Here is a 14,112-nt window from a genome sequence, read left to right as displayed (position 1 = left end):
GCTATTAAAAGAAATCCAGCTCTGTCAGTGATCAGTTTTAAGGGTGGGAGTGACCTGTAGACCTTTATTGTTCAGAGAAATGACATTTGGAAGTAGATCAATTTTCCCATTCAAATCCCATCCCATGGGATTTTCACAGCAGTGTGACACCAGGGAGTGATGTCATGCCTAGAATGTTGACGTTAGACAAGGTAGAGATCTTCTGCCTTCTTTTGCATTAAAACATAAAGATGTCTGGAACTGACTAAAGACTGGATAACTTTTATATAAAATTGTGGTCAGTAATTGTAGAAACAATCACATCGACCCAGTAAATTTCTACAGACACAACTTTTTTTTTTTTCTTTTCTTAAATTTGTATTAGCTTGTAAAGAGAGAACTTTATTTTTCATGGAAGAAAAAAAAATACTTTGAAGGTGAATCCTAGGACTTAAGGACTACTTGTTTGAATTAAAGGCAATGAGACATCTTCAGTTCAAAACTCAGCAATTAGGAAGAGCTACTGCACACATCTCTACATGAATAGACAAGAAATATTAAAAATATTTTTTCAATTTAGTCTTCTCACTTTACTTAAGACATAGTTTTCCACCCATATTTCAGTATGGGATTCATCTACCACCCCCGATTAGAAACAAATGAACTGGTTCACCTTGGAGGGTACGGACAGAGCAGGGATTCTCTCCATGACATTTCAGGTTAGGAAAAGATGTTTAAATGTGTCAGGTTATCTATGGAACTTGCATGAACAAGACACAAACGGCTGAGATTTACATGTCTGTAGCTCTGAAGGAACTAATATTTAAAATCTTTCCCATATTCCTATGTCACCACAAGTCCCATGGGACTGGGCACATGAAACAATACTGATTTGACCTTCCTTTTATTTTGGAAGTTTTCCCTCATCTTGTTTAAATGAACAAGTGAAAGTAAAAACAAGCTGGGCTTACTCAGCTGGGTTCTATCTCCAAAATACTTCACATAACTAAAAAATTCCACTATCCTTTAAAAAGCAAGGGGAAGTAGCACCAAAGGGAAAAACTATCCCAAACAGGAAAATCCCAGCTGGGACACAGCTGTTGAACTGACCTATTTAGTCACACTAAGTTTACAGTGTTACTGACTGGTTCTTCCCCCAAGCTGCAAGAAATCTCAGGTATACACCGTAAGGGATCTGTCATCTGGTTCTTCCCCCAAGCTGCAAGAAATCTTGGGTATACACCGTAAGGGATCTGTCACCTTGTGGTAAAGAAACAAAACAGTAAATGCTTCTGAGTTAAACAAAGAAAGTGGTAATACTGCTAAACAGTTATATACCATACAACAACAGAGTAGGGGGAAGGTAGAAGTCACCTATAAATCAATACCTATATTTTAATAATTAAAGTTAATTAACATTTTCAGTCACTATTAAGACACAAAAGAGCAATTTATTAGTACAGTTCATGAGTGTAAAATTTGCATGTTCACTTCACCTGAAGCATGGGTTGGTTAACAAAATATTTCTAAGTTACTTTTTACAATTTCTTTACTTAAAAAAATATTAGCCCATAATAGAAATGTAAACACTATAGACTGCTCAGCACTTTGGGACTGAAAACTGGCCTTTAGTAACACCCTTCACCGTTACGCTTTTTCAAATTTTCCCAATTCATCTTTCGGAAGTTGGGGGAAGGTTGAATATTTGAAACCCACTGAGCTTTCTGTAGTATCCCAGCACCTGGGGAAGTAGGAGTAGGAGGAAGGTAGGTGGGTAGAAGAGGAAAAGAAAGGGAAGGGAGAGGAAGAGGGCTGCAAAGGCTACAGAGCAACAGGCTTAGCTTGCATTTGCAGAAGCGATTTGTATTTATGCTGAAAGTATTTAGCTTAAAAATAAAGGTAGGGAGGATGATTCAGGCTTTTTTAAAAACACATGCATTTTACTTATGAAATATATGTTACGCAAACAGATGTGCTGGTAAGACCATGGCCATGTGTCAAAAGAGATTATACATGAAGAACTTGCTAAAAATGGTCAGCTAAAATACCTGTAATCGATCATTTTGAGACAGATTTCATCCTGCTGTCATCAACAATAATAATAACAGCAACGACAAGAACTAAGAGGAATACAGACTTCTTCATGACAGATTTTGGCTTTTAAAATTGGTTTTCTATTCCAACAATACCAAAGCTTGTTTCTCTCTTCTGAGTAAAAAAAATGCCATTCCTGAATCATAGTGTGGAATCACTGCTTGGCAGTGCTCACCTCTTACCCCCATACCACCAGCACACCCTTAAGCCATTTCAGCACATTTATAAGTAAAACCATAGCCACTGACCAATCCACATTGAATGCAAACCCTCTCAATAAGTTATTCATAATCACTGGACTTACTGCATTTCAAGACTGAGTTTTAGAGTACTCATGTTTAGCACTCAGAGTACACTGTCTTTAATAAGACAAAATCAGAAACCCTTTCACCTCCCTTTACCCAAATGTTTCTAAACCTGACAAATAAATGAATCCTCTATCAAATTAATTCAAGAGTCAGACCAGGCTTGACTCTTCCATATACAGATTCTACCAGCACATCTTCATTTAGAAAGCAAAAATTTTTGCTCTGGAAAGAAATGTAATTCCATTGGCTCCATCAGAAATAACCAGGATATGATAATTCATCCATTCCATGAACAAATGCTCTCTTTCATCTTCACACATGGTCTGTTCCATATTTTGGATTGGGCTTCAGACTTCATTAAAAAGAGGAAAAGATGGACCCACTACAATCCATTTGTGAATGCATTAAATATTTCAGGTGCATGGTGGGGTGTGACGGTGGAATCACCATTCTTTTCTTAGAAAAATACTTATCATTTATTTCAAAAAAACCCCAAACAGCACAAGTTGTCTACCTCACTCTTCACCAAGCATGCATTAGAAAAACCATAGAAACTGCCATGTAAGTCACTAGTACTCATAGGACCAAGATTAAATATAAAAAGAATAGATATGAAGCCTTACCAATACAAAAACAAGTATAACAATATCTCAGTAATTAATTTGTAGGAAGAGATAACAAGACAGTATTAAAAGAAGTGCTTCCAACCCACACACCCTTTCCGTATCTGAAATGCAGACTGAAAGCACTGAACTTTACTCCACCCTCAGTCAAACTGACTGCAGGTTAAGAGGATGCCCACTGAAGCTGGTTAGTGCTTGCATTTCAGTGAACACAGAATCATATTTGTCAAAAAAACCCCATACCCTCCTGGCCTCGACAGCCTAGCAAAGGAATAGCTAGTAAAACAAGATGTCTTACAGGCTCTGCTTTCAGCTTTTCTTGTCCTGTCTACTGCTGAAGGTGGCCCATAATTCCACCAGCCACTGACAGCAACTTAGAGAGCAGTACGTATATCTTAATGTACAATGCTAAAGTCTTATTTCAGGTTTGTCACCATGAAAATTATTTTACCCATTCCAATCTCGGAAAAAATTATATGAAAAGCTAGTTTATGTCCTTAGAAAAGACAAAAGGCATTACAACTAGAGTGAATTATGCATTTCAGAGGGTATCAGAACCTGCGATACTCCAGACATTAAAAAGAATAGCATTAGGTAGAAACAGTACCCTATCCAGTCTACACCGTATTTTTGAATTTCATCCTTTCTGAACTAGCTAGAACAAAGTGAAGCTCCCTAAATTGTTAATACTTGCTACATGCTCAGTGCTGTGCCAGGGATATCAGTGTCAGGCTTCAGCTCCATGGCAGATACAGAGTAGACAGCCTCTCTCCGACTGAGCCATAGCTTCTTGCTGAGGGCACTCTGCAGCACAGGAGACAAGAGTTTAACCTCCCGCAGGCTGGATACAGGTTACACCTCCAGCCTTGCTGCCTGTGGAGCAAGGGTATTAATTAATATCCTATTACGCAAAAAGTGGGCAGTTGCTCTGCTGCCAGACATCTTCTAATCACAGACACTTGTAACCACTCATGAAGAACAATAACTGAAAATGTCATGAATCTCTCTGGGGTTTGGGGGGGAACAACCTTTATTCTCAGAGTGATGAGGGGGATTAAATTAGGAACAGGTAATGAGCCCACCTAGCTAACACTTAGGAAAAAAGGGAACCTGCTCAGGTTAAGGTTACAGAGTTTATTCTTATAAAAGGTATTTGTATCTGAGGAGAGGATGGGACTGAAGGTGTCACTTAAGGACACCTCCTCCCAATAATCTATAAACTTTATAGCCTTCTAGGTTGAAAACAAATTGTTGTTACTTCAGTCTTCAAATTATTTCCAAGAATTCATGTGGAATTATTTATTTACTTTGCCTGAAAAAGGCCCTCTATGGGCAGCAGTAATTTGACAATAGATTTTCTGCAAAACAGAGCACTTGGAAGGTGCTATGGAAATACCCTCAAACAGCCCGAATTCATTTACCTGTGACTAATTTAAACAAGGTTAACATCTAAAGAACAAAACAGTTGAACTGTCAAAATCCATTTCAAGAGAATTTATCCTATGAGCTCATGAAATCCTGAAATCCACAGACTCTCAAGACTTGCCATCCACTCACTCTTCCTAACATTATTTTTGAGTTGAGGGCTAAGAAGGAATTAAAGAAAAGTAAGTGGCATATGAGCAAATCCAATATGTAGCAGTTTCATTAAAAATACCCACACTGAGATACACACGTGAAACAGCAATACTGTTTGCTTTCCAGGACTGAAGAGATTATTTTTCTTTACATAAACCTTTCAGCAGACCTTAAAAAAAGAGTAATTTGGCTGAATATGTATATAGTTTGCGGTTCACCTCAAAGGCTTTTTCACCTGCATAGCAGAACTCTATTCTCTGTATCACTTGCTGCAGTTACCACAGTTCCCATTTGTCCCTGTTTGCTCTCAAGGCTGGACTGAATGGATCTTCAGATCCATTGCACAGATCCAGGGTAATCACCTAATTCTAAAATGATTACCAGAGAACATCCAGAACTGCTTTTGCTGAGCAACATTAACTGAAAATAATGCTGGATGTAAGCTTTTTTTAAGTACGACCATGGAGTTAGGAAACTTGGTTCCTAGGTTGTAACCAAGAATAATACCAGTAAAAGATGTCATAAGAATTGCAACAGATGATGCAGACACCTGCAAGAAAGGAGGGAAAAGGAGATGATTTTAAACATTTTTTTTTTTTTGCAGCCTAAAATTTTCTGGGGAAAAATTAAAAGAGTTATTTAAAGAAAAAAATGGAAGGTGAAATTTTGAAACATACCAGTTTATTTTTCTTTCATGATTCTTTCCCATTTACAAATACAGCACAAGGAAAAATTTGAAAAAAAACCCAACTTTGAACTGGGTGAGAAAACTTAATTTTTCCAAGTGTTCCTGTTTTTATCTGCCTGTTTTTCAAGACCTCAAGAATTGCATAAAAGAGATGTACTGGAGGAATTAATGCTAAATATGAAAAGAACACATTGGTGAAAAATACGTAAGAGAAAAGTGGCCGAGCCCATCAGTGATGGTGGTAGTGCCTCTGCAAGAACATATTTAAGAAGGGGGACAGTTGCTGTGGGACAGCAGCTGGGAGAGAGCAGTGAAGTGAGAATAAGTGAGACACCAAGGTCAGTGCAGAAGGAGGACAGGAGGTGCTCCAGGCACAGGAGCAGAGATTCCCCTGCAGCCCCTGGTGCAGCCATGGTGAGGGAGCTGTGCCCCTGCAGCCATGGAGGGGAACGGGGGAGCAGAGCCACACCTGCAGCCATGGCGGGGAACGGGGGAGCAGAGCCACACCTGCAGCCATGGCGGGGAACGGGGGAGCAGAGCCACACCTGCAGCCATGGCGGGGAACGGGGGAGCAGAGACCCACCTGCAGTTTGTGAAGAACTGCAGCCTGTGGGAAGGGCTCACGTTGGAGAAGTGCGTGGATGACTGTCTCCCACTGGAACAGGGGAAGAGTGTGAGGAGTCCTCCCCCTGAGGAGGAAGGAGTGGCAGAGACAATGGGTGGTGGACTGACCACAAACCCCATTATCTGTCCCCCTGCACTGCTGGGGTTGGGGGAGATAGCGAAAATCAGGAGTTAAGTTGAGCCCGGGAAGAAGGAAGGGGTGGGGGGAAGGTGTTTCAAGATTTGGTTTTATTTCTCATTAGGCTACTTTGATTTGACTGGCAATAAATTAAATTAATTTCCCCAAGTCGAGTTTGTATTGCCTATGTTAGTAATTGGTGAGGGATCTCTCCCTGTCCTTATCTCAGCCCACGAGCCTTTCATTATATTTTTCTCTCCCTTGTCCAGACGAGAAGGGGAGTGATAGAGCAGCTTCGGTGGGCACCTGGCACCCAGCCAGGGTCAACCCACTGCACAATCCTTCAGGATGGGTACAATCACGTGTTTGTCCATTTCAATTCTAGCATAAGGATATGAGACTATGTGGCAAAGCATCACCTATGGGATGGCTCCTTTGAAGCAGAACAGATTGAATCAACTGTCAAATGAATTTAATATCTTAATGTTCTCTTCCCACTTTCTTTATATAAACATTTATATTATATCTGACCAACATCAGCCCAAAAAGGCACTGATTTTTGCAACATGGAGAGAGTGTATCTGTTCTATTCCTGCGTTCGAGGAAAACAAATGCTTCTGCTTTTCTAAGCAGTATTTGTGAGGCACATTGCACAGAGAGCAGAAGAAGTGTCACACACCCTCCTTTCAGGTACAATACATACCAAATGAAGAGCAGCAAAAAACAAAAAAAAACAACAAAAAAACCACGGCAGGAGTATTCAAAAACTCTGTAAACATTTCAGAAGTTGTGCTGACATATTTACTTTGAGATTTCAGCTTATGGCTAATGAAAGAGTGCACAAAAACTAGAAAGCAATATCCTGATGCAAAGGAATGAAATACAGTGAACCCATCAACTCAGCGTACGCCTCAGCCTCTGAACGGCCAACTGTAGTGACTATTTTCATGCATGAACTCAAACTGACGACTAAGCCCACAGAAAGTCACACATCCAGCGAGCACGCAAGCAGGCTCTTACCCATGTCCACTAAGAGTGTCCTTTTACACCGTATGACGGCTAACTACAGGAGACCAAAGCACGCAGTGACAGATGCCTTGAGTCACATCCCTTCAACACAACACAGATTTCATGCCATAAAATCCTCCAGGACTTTATTTCACAAGTAAAACATTTTAACCTGTCCCTCAGGAGTGTCAAACTCACTGAAATTTGGAGATGATAGATAGATTTAAGTAGATGTGCCTGACTAGCGTGTGCACATGCTTCCACTAACCGCTGGTCACCTTCCGTGGGAGAAGGTGCTTCCCCCATTCAGTTCTTGCTGGCAATGCACTTTTGGGAAAAAAATCAACCTGTCCAAGGCGATAAAACAGATATTTCCCCCTCTCACCACCACCTCCGCTCTGCCAAGGCGTCCCACTGCCAGACCACCTGTTTCCTGCCAAGTCTGCAGCCTGGGTCTGGAGTACTTTCTTACCATCCAGGACATGATGGGGCTGATTAAACCTGGAAGCTCAGAGCAGCTGAAAACCTTCGTAATATCTTGGCAAAGACACAGAGCGCTACTGAAGCTTTCAAAAAGCTGATAGAAAAAAAAAAATTATGTGGTGTTTTGGATACAGGTTTGATATTCCAGGTTTACAATGAAATCCTCAAATGAGATAAGATAGAAAAAGGGATAGACAGCTCACAATACATTTTCCTAAACCCAAACTAAATAATTAACTTTTCTTCATCATTTAAAACTTACTTTTCTTAATGAGGTAAATAAGATCTAAATGAGAAGACTAAGATATGTGCAAAGTTATAGCCATACACTCTGGCTCTCATCCAAGAAATCATGTTTGAACAACTCAATGAGATTTAAGTATACATTTAAATGACTTTTTGAACCAGTGCTTCAGAGTGCGTACACACATACAGTCTCATATCATGTCAGTAACTTATATTCAGAAAAATAATTCAGGAATAAACAGTTCAAGAAAACTATTTCAAGGTGATAAAATGTGTGTCTAATCACCTGAACTTCTCTCTTAAACCATGCTTCAAAACAAAGTTATTTCAAAAACACTCGCTTCTCTCAAAACTTTTGAGTTTTTTAATTTTTTTTGTTAGAATAAAGGTATTAACAGACAAAACATCACACGCTGTTAGCATTTTAAATAAAAAGCATTTCATGTAAGTAGGGGAGTAAGATTAAACCCATATTTAAGGAGTTTTCAAGACAATTTCTAGAAAGACATGCAGGGAAACTGTAACCAGCAAAAGTGAAATAGCTTCGAATCAGATATAGATGTGACAAGGAAATTAGAATGCAAAACACTGTTTTGCAAACTGATAACCATGCAATTAAGAGAGATGCAATCAACCACATACAGTTTGACCACTTCAGTACTTTTTAGAAACTATAATAGTCACAGTTAAATCATCACTGAACCAGGCAAAAATAGTGCCACCTCCACTGCTTATATTTTTGCAGCTTTTTACTTCCAAGATATATTTCTCTTCAAAGAAGAAACATAAAGAAATTTTTTTAACCCTCATTTGTTGAAGAACGCTGAGGTCAAGTTCATTCATATGTAAATTTAACAATGGCTTGTAAGTGTTTTCAAGCTAAAACAATTCAAGCTAAGGTTTTACTTGTATATCTATCATTCTGCCCCCTTCTCTGCTCAGAATGAATTTAAGTAACTTTGTATGGTTTTGCAAATATCAAAAAGCAATATTCAACTGAAGTGTAATTTGATTTGTTTGCAAATCCCTTTTGAATTGCTTTATGATGCGTAAGCGCATGCAGTTTATTAGGAAATAATAAGCAACGAAGGCAAGCCAGGCAAGAAGCTTTGCTCACTTTCAAAGTCAAGGAAAAAATTTGGCCCCTGATCAAGCTCTGTGCAAGTGAGAACTTTTAAAAGATTTCCCATTTGGTTCCTGAAAAATAGAAAAGGAAGAGAAAAGGAGTCCTGAGTGAACAAATTGTTTTAGAGACAAGGACTTGGACAGATTGGTTGTGCTGGAAAATACAAACTGCAAGCAATCAGATTTTAAAAGTTTTTCCTCAGTTTGCTGTTAGGTCAGGGAAAAGATACTCTCATTGTCTTGTAATTGTTTGAACTTACTTTCAAAATCCAGGAAAAAATGTGGATAGTTTTCAATTTCCCTGGTAAGGACCTTAAGAAGATTACCCATCCCAGCAAACCTAGTAAATGCAACAAAATCGTAAACAGTTATATACGTAAACTTCGAATACTACAACTAAGGGCTTGACACAGTCTGCATCATATATTAAGCATTATGACAAGTTTTGGACCATGAGAAACAATTTGGTGGTCAATTCTGTGATATTCATGCATGGGAACAGAGAAAGACCTTGTATAAATACAAAAATATTTCTATTCAACAAATTGGAATTTAAACATCAGTATAACTCACAAAGTACAGACAGAGTTTATTTACTTAGCAAGAGAAACAAACTTAGAACTATATCTGTATTAGTAAATCCTCTAAATTGCTGCACTAAAAATTACTGAATACCAGAGTGAAAAATGAGGTCTTAATCCTTGGTTTGGATTCTTTAGCATGTTATTTCATGAAAATAACTCAAGTAAAAAAAATAAATCTAATTGTTTCTAATCAGTAAAGTTTCATAAAATATTACTATAAAAGCTATCAGAAAGAAAAGCTAAAAAGCTTGCTCCTTTTACTTTTAAAAAACATATGTATACATTGCTGAAAAAATGAAAAAAAAAAAAAAAGAAAAAAAGTTCAAACTCTGTCTTTTTCTCTTTATGCCCATCTTTCATCATCTTGGAAGCCCGTGCATTTCAAGTTATGAAAATCTCCCAAAAGGAAAATTGACCAAGTCTCAAAAAAGCAAGTATCTATGGAAGACAAGAAGGAAGGAGATTTGAAGAAAAGGTTTTTTTACCAGTACAGTCCTTAGGAAGAGACATTATTCTACAACTATGTAAAAGTATAGCTTTCTTGGGCAAACTTAAATTTTTTCTCAGAAAACAGAAAAATTAAACCATGAAAAGCACATATAAGGATAAAGAGGTCTTGCAGAAAAATGTAATTTTAGATTTAAAACCCAGATTTAAAACTGATTTTAGCCTCAAAGATAAATATTCTCAGTACTCTAAACCACAGCTCTTGGGGTTCACATCTGATGCTCATCTATTTTTCAGTTGTACTCTTTTCCCACTTCAGAAATCAGACCAGAAAAAAATTATTCTAAGCATGTATATGGCTGATACTCCATATGAGGAGACAAAGTTTTTTTTCAAATTTTCCCCCAAGCATTACAGAAGAAAAAGTATCATCAACCCTAATTCCTATGTGCATGTAAGGGATATATTTCTACAGCAGGAAAACACAGGAAGGTAATGTAAGGCTTGAAGATTTCAAAGCAGTCATAGTCATTTCATAAAATGATATAAATTTAATCAATAATCTGTTCAGAGCATGCAGCTTCATGTAGACCAGTTTTTGCTACACAAATTACTTTGTTTTGCATTAAACACTTCTTCAAAATTTTCTCTCCAGAACAAACCCAGTGAGCAGACTGTCAAGCCCTTTACAATTAGCAACATCTTGCATACACAATATTGAAACATGAAGAAACATTCTCCATTGTTCATAAAGTTACATACATTTATATGCAGGAAAAAAAATTTACAATTTTACTTTCAGAACACGATCTGCACTTTATGAACTGAGTCTGACTTTCTGATTGCCTACAATGGGGAAAAAACACGCAAACAAAGCAAAATACATTTTATACAGCATTAAAACTTGAATCTTCAATAATTTAACATTTTCATCACACTGGTATAATACATTTTATCAGCATCATGTAAGAGGGACAAGATAATGTGCGTACATTATTTTCCTTTTCATAACCTTGAAAGAAACAATTTATAGTATCATGAAACACTATCACAATCTGAATTACTAACTCAGTTTGGATTCTTCACTTTCAACTCGTTTTAAGCCATATCTTACCTCATTGCCTTCAATCTTCAGAGAGTATCCAACCATTTCTTCTACTGCCAAAGTTAGCACTGCAGCCAGAGTGGTTTAGTTGATAGCAAGCTTTGAACAGCGAGGAAGCCTTTCTGCCAAAAACCTGAGGATATGCTCCCTCCTTTGCATTGAATAGCTTGAGGTCATGTGCCCCAGCTCTGCTTTCTGATCCTTCTTACTGCACATCATGGCTCTGGAGATTTCTAAGTATGAGTATTTTTCCTGAACTTTTACTGCATTTCTTAAGTCTGTTTTTCTTTTTTTTTTCCCCCTCTCCTTCAATCTCCATGTAGAAACTGATTCAGCTATTTAGGTCACAACTATGAAACAAGAACCCTGACACAAATTTTATACCCATTCCCATGGTCAGCCAGCATTTTCCAGTGATCTCAAAGGCACTGGTTTAACACCATCTATTTCCAATGTACGCCAACCCAAAAAATAGTGATAGTCAACATCAACATCTAGAAGACGTGGTTCAGGTAGCTGCTAAACATGTTTTACTTCTTTATAATTTGAAATAATTTCTTTATAGTTTCCTAAAAAACAAAACTAAAAGCAAGATCTAGTTCCAAGAAACTTTCACTTTAAACTCAACAACACTCAGCACTAAGTTTTCAACTCCGTATTAAAAGGCCAACCTTCACCTTAATGGAGGTGCTAATAAACATAACTCCTTGCCCCAAACTGAATTATTTTATCTATTTATAGCTTGCTGCTTCTCAGTACTTGATCATCCAAACTGTCTTTCCCTGAAAACCTTCGTAATGTATTCCAAACCTCAGGAACTGCAAGTCACTTCCAGGATAATTTTTAATGAGATTTCAAATTAACTAATGACATAAATTCTGAGCAGGTCAGTATATACACTGTGGTTGCAACAGAAATGCAAATATAAAGCTGATGCACGGGACAAAATCAGAAAGGTTTAACTCAAGAGCACAAAATTCCATTTAATTGAAATGGAAAGTATTTTATTTTGCTTACTGTTAAATCAGTTTAAATGTTGAAATTACATCCAATGCATATATAAAAATACTGCTGTTACAGCACTCCTAAATGATAGCAGCTTTTCTTTGTCAAAATCCCTTAAAATTCCAACTTTTAACAATATGCTTTAAAAACAATGACATGTTGACATGACAATGTTTGCAATTTCATATTTTCTACTCTTTTTCAAACCATTAAAGTTTACTCTAAAATATTACATAAGCATATAGAAAACACTTTCTAAGCTACTGTTGACAGTTCAAAGGTCATTAGACAATTTTTGATGCTCAACATTTAATTAGTGGAACACAGACATAAACAAACAGCAAAAACAGTAATAAACAAGAAGGTATATTTAGCATTTTGTGGTTTATATACCATTATCCAGTTTCATATTTTAAAATGATGAGCTTTGAACAAAATAACACAGGCTGGTTTTCTAACACATCACTTTGTTCCTAAAATTTCATTAATTTAATTTTGACATTCTAGAGGCATTATCTAGGATGGGAAAATAAATTCCTACTTCTCCACTAAAACAATCAGTTTATTTTTGAATTCTGATAAACATAATACTACCCCTCTAAAACAACTCAATATGCAAACCTTCAAATCTGACATGGATTTTAGATACATATTTCAGTATATTTACGGTATACGTATTCATTATGTACTGAAATACAGTTTTGAAAATTTAGTAAACATTCTCAAACTGAGTATTATCAACTAAATATTGCGTGCCCAAAGCTAAATATCATGTTATCTAATTCTTCTTTAAAATCTTTGTTCAGACACTGTTTTAAGCAATTACATACTTTTGAAGTGTGGAGGTCTGTATTATTTTTAAATTATGGCTACAGTACTACATGAATTGCTAAAGAAGTACTAATTTATTTCTTCTTCGTTTACAGGACTCATTTAATCAGCACCAACTCAAAAGCATCAGCAACGCTGTAGCTACACTGCAGGTATAACAGACAGACAAAGCATTTAAAGCTTGTATTAGTGAAAAAGGAGATGTACCACCTCCACCCTTTGCTGCCCACCAGTGCTCCTTTGCCAGATACTATTTCCTAAATCTGCCTGCTTACATAAACATAGTCTAAAAGGCTTTTGTCAAAATGAGCTGGATCAGCAAATACCTATTGCTTAAACTCATTTAGATCATCCTAACGAAGTGGGGATGAGAGTGTTCTCATGAGCAGCTCCATTGGGAGTTTCAGGAGAAACAGGCTTCCAAGTTCAGGAGTGACAATGAATTATTAGGAAGGATAGCTTCTAACAGTACAGCTACAAGGGTAGAAACAGGCATCCAGTCCGCAGTTGGAGGGAACTGTACTGTACTCACCATGTCAGCGTCATTAAAACAGAGGAACTGACCTTACTGCATGAATAATTAACTGTGGTTTCAAAAAAATACCAGCATGTGAACTCAAGATCTCTCAGATCAAACACACTATTGCAAACCACTGTGATATTCAACTACAAAGTTTGTTGAGGTGCTTTTAAGAAAACAGCAGAAGTGCAAGATTCAGAAACCACTGTTATTCTATTAAGGAATAAAATCAAAATGAACAAAGAAATCCTGATTGAAAAATGCAGAAGTTTCTTAATAATGATAATCTACTTTGTTTTCTGAAGAAAAGCCATACCGCTCACCGTGTTTTTTTGTTTGTGAGAGGAAGGAAGAGAATTTTTAATTGCAACTCTACCAACATTTTTGTATTTTTTTTCCCTTCTATGCAATAAACATATTAAAACCACCTAATCTCTTTAAGTATTTGTGTAAGACTAGCCCCAAGAAAAATGGAATGCTGCAGTGCTCGGAGTCACGCACAGAGTGAAGGGACAGGCAGAGACTGGAGCACTTTCGCATGGGTGCCCCCCCAACACATACCCTACTTCTTCCTCTCACCATCAGCATGTGACTGGAGCTCTGCAAGGCTCACTGTCGGGTTGGACTTGATGATCCTTGAGATCTCTTCCAACCTTAATGATTCTATTCTATTCTACTGTACTTCTCAGAAATCTCTCCAAGGGGTCCAAATTCCAGTGAGTCACTCAACTCTAGGTACAGTGCTC

General features: G+C 37.4%; 1 protein-coding gene across 2 annotated transcripts in view; it reads right to left on the bottom strand.

The window, feature by feature from the left end:
- Window positions 1–9,215, bottom strand: part of FAM49A (family with sequence similarity 49, member A) — an 18,477-nt gene extending 9,262 nt beyond the window's left edge. Inside the window, exon 1 of one of the 2 annotated variants that reach the window (XM_010074096.1) lies at window positions 9,135–9,215. In XM_010074096.1, the coding sequence (XP_010072398.1) occupies window positions 9,135–9,204 (70 nt within the window). In that variant the 5' untranslated portion in view covers window positions 9,205–9,215. Of the gene's footprint in view, window positions 1–8,866; window positions 8,940–9,134 lie in introns of those variants that run through there. The other variant, XM_010074095.1, reaches the window with a different exon arrangement.
- Window positions 9,216–14,112: the final 4,897 nt, after the last annotated feature.

This window comes from Pterocles gutturalis, unplaced genomic scaffold, assembly GCF_000699245.1.
Source record: "Pterocles gutturalis isolate BGI_N339 unplaced genomic scaffold, ASM69924v1 scaffold6297, whole genome shotgun sequence".
Classification (NCBI taxonomy): Eukaryota; Metazoa; Chordata; class Aves; order Pterocliformes; family Pteroclidae; genus Pterocles; species Pterocles gutturalis.
The sequence above is the reverse complement of the archived record's forward strand: the minus strand, read 5'-3'. Positions and strand labels throughout refer to the sequence as shown.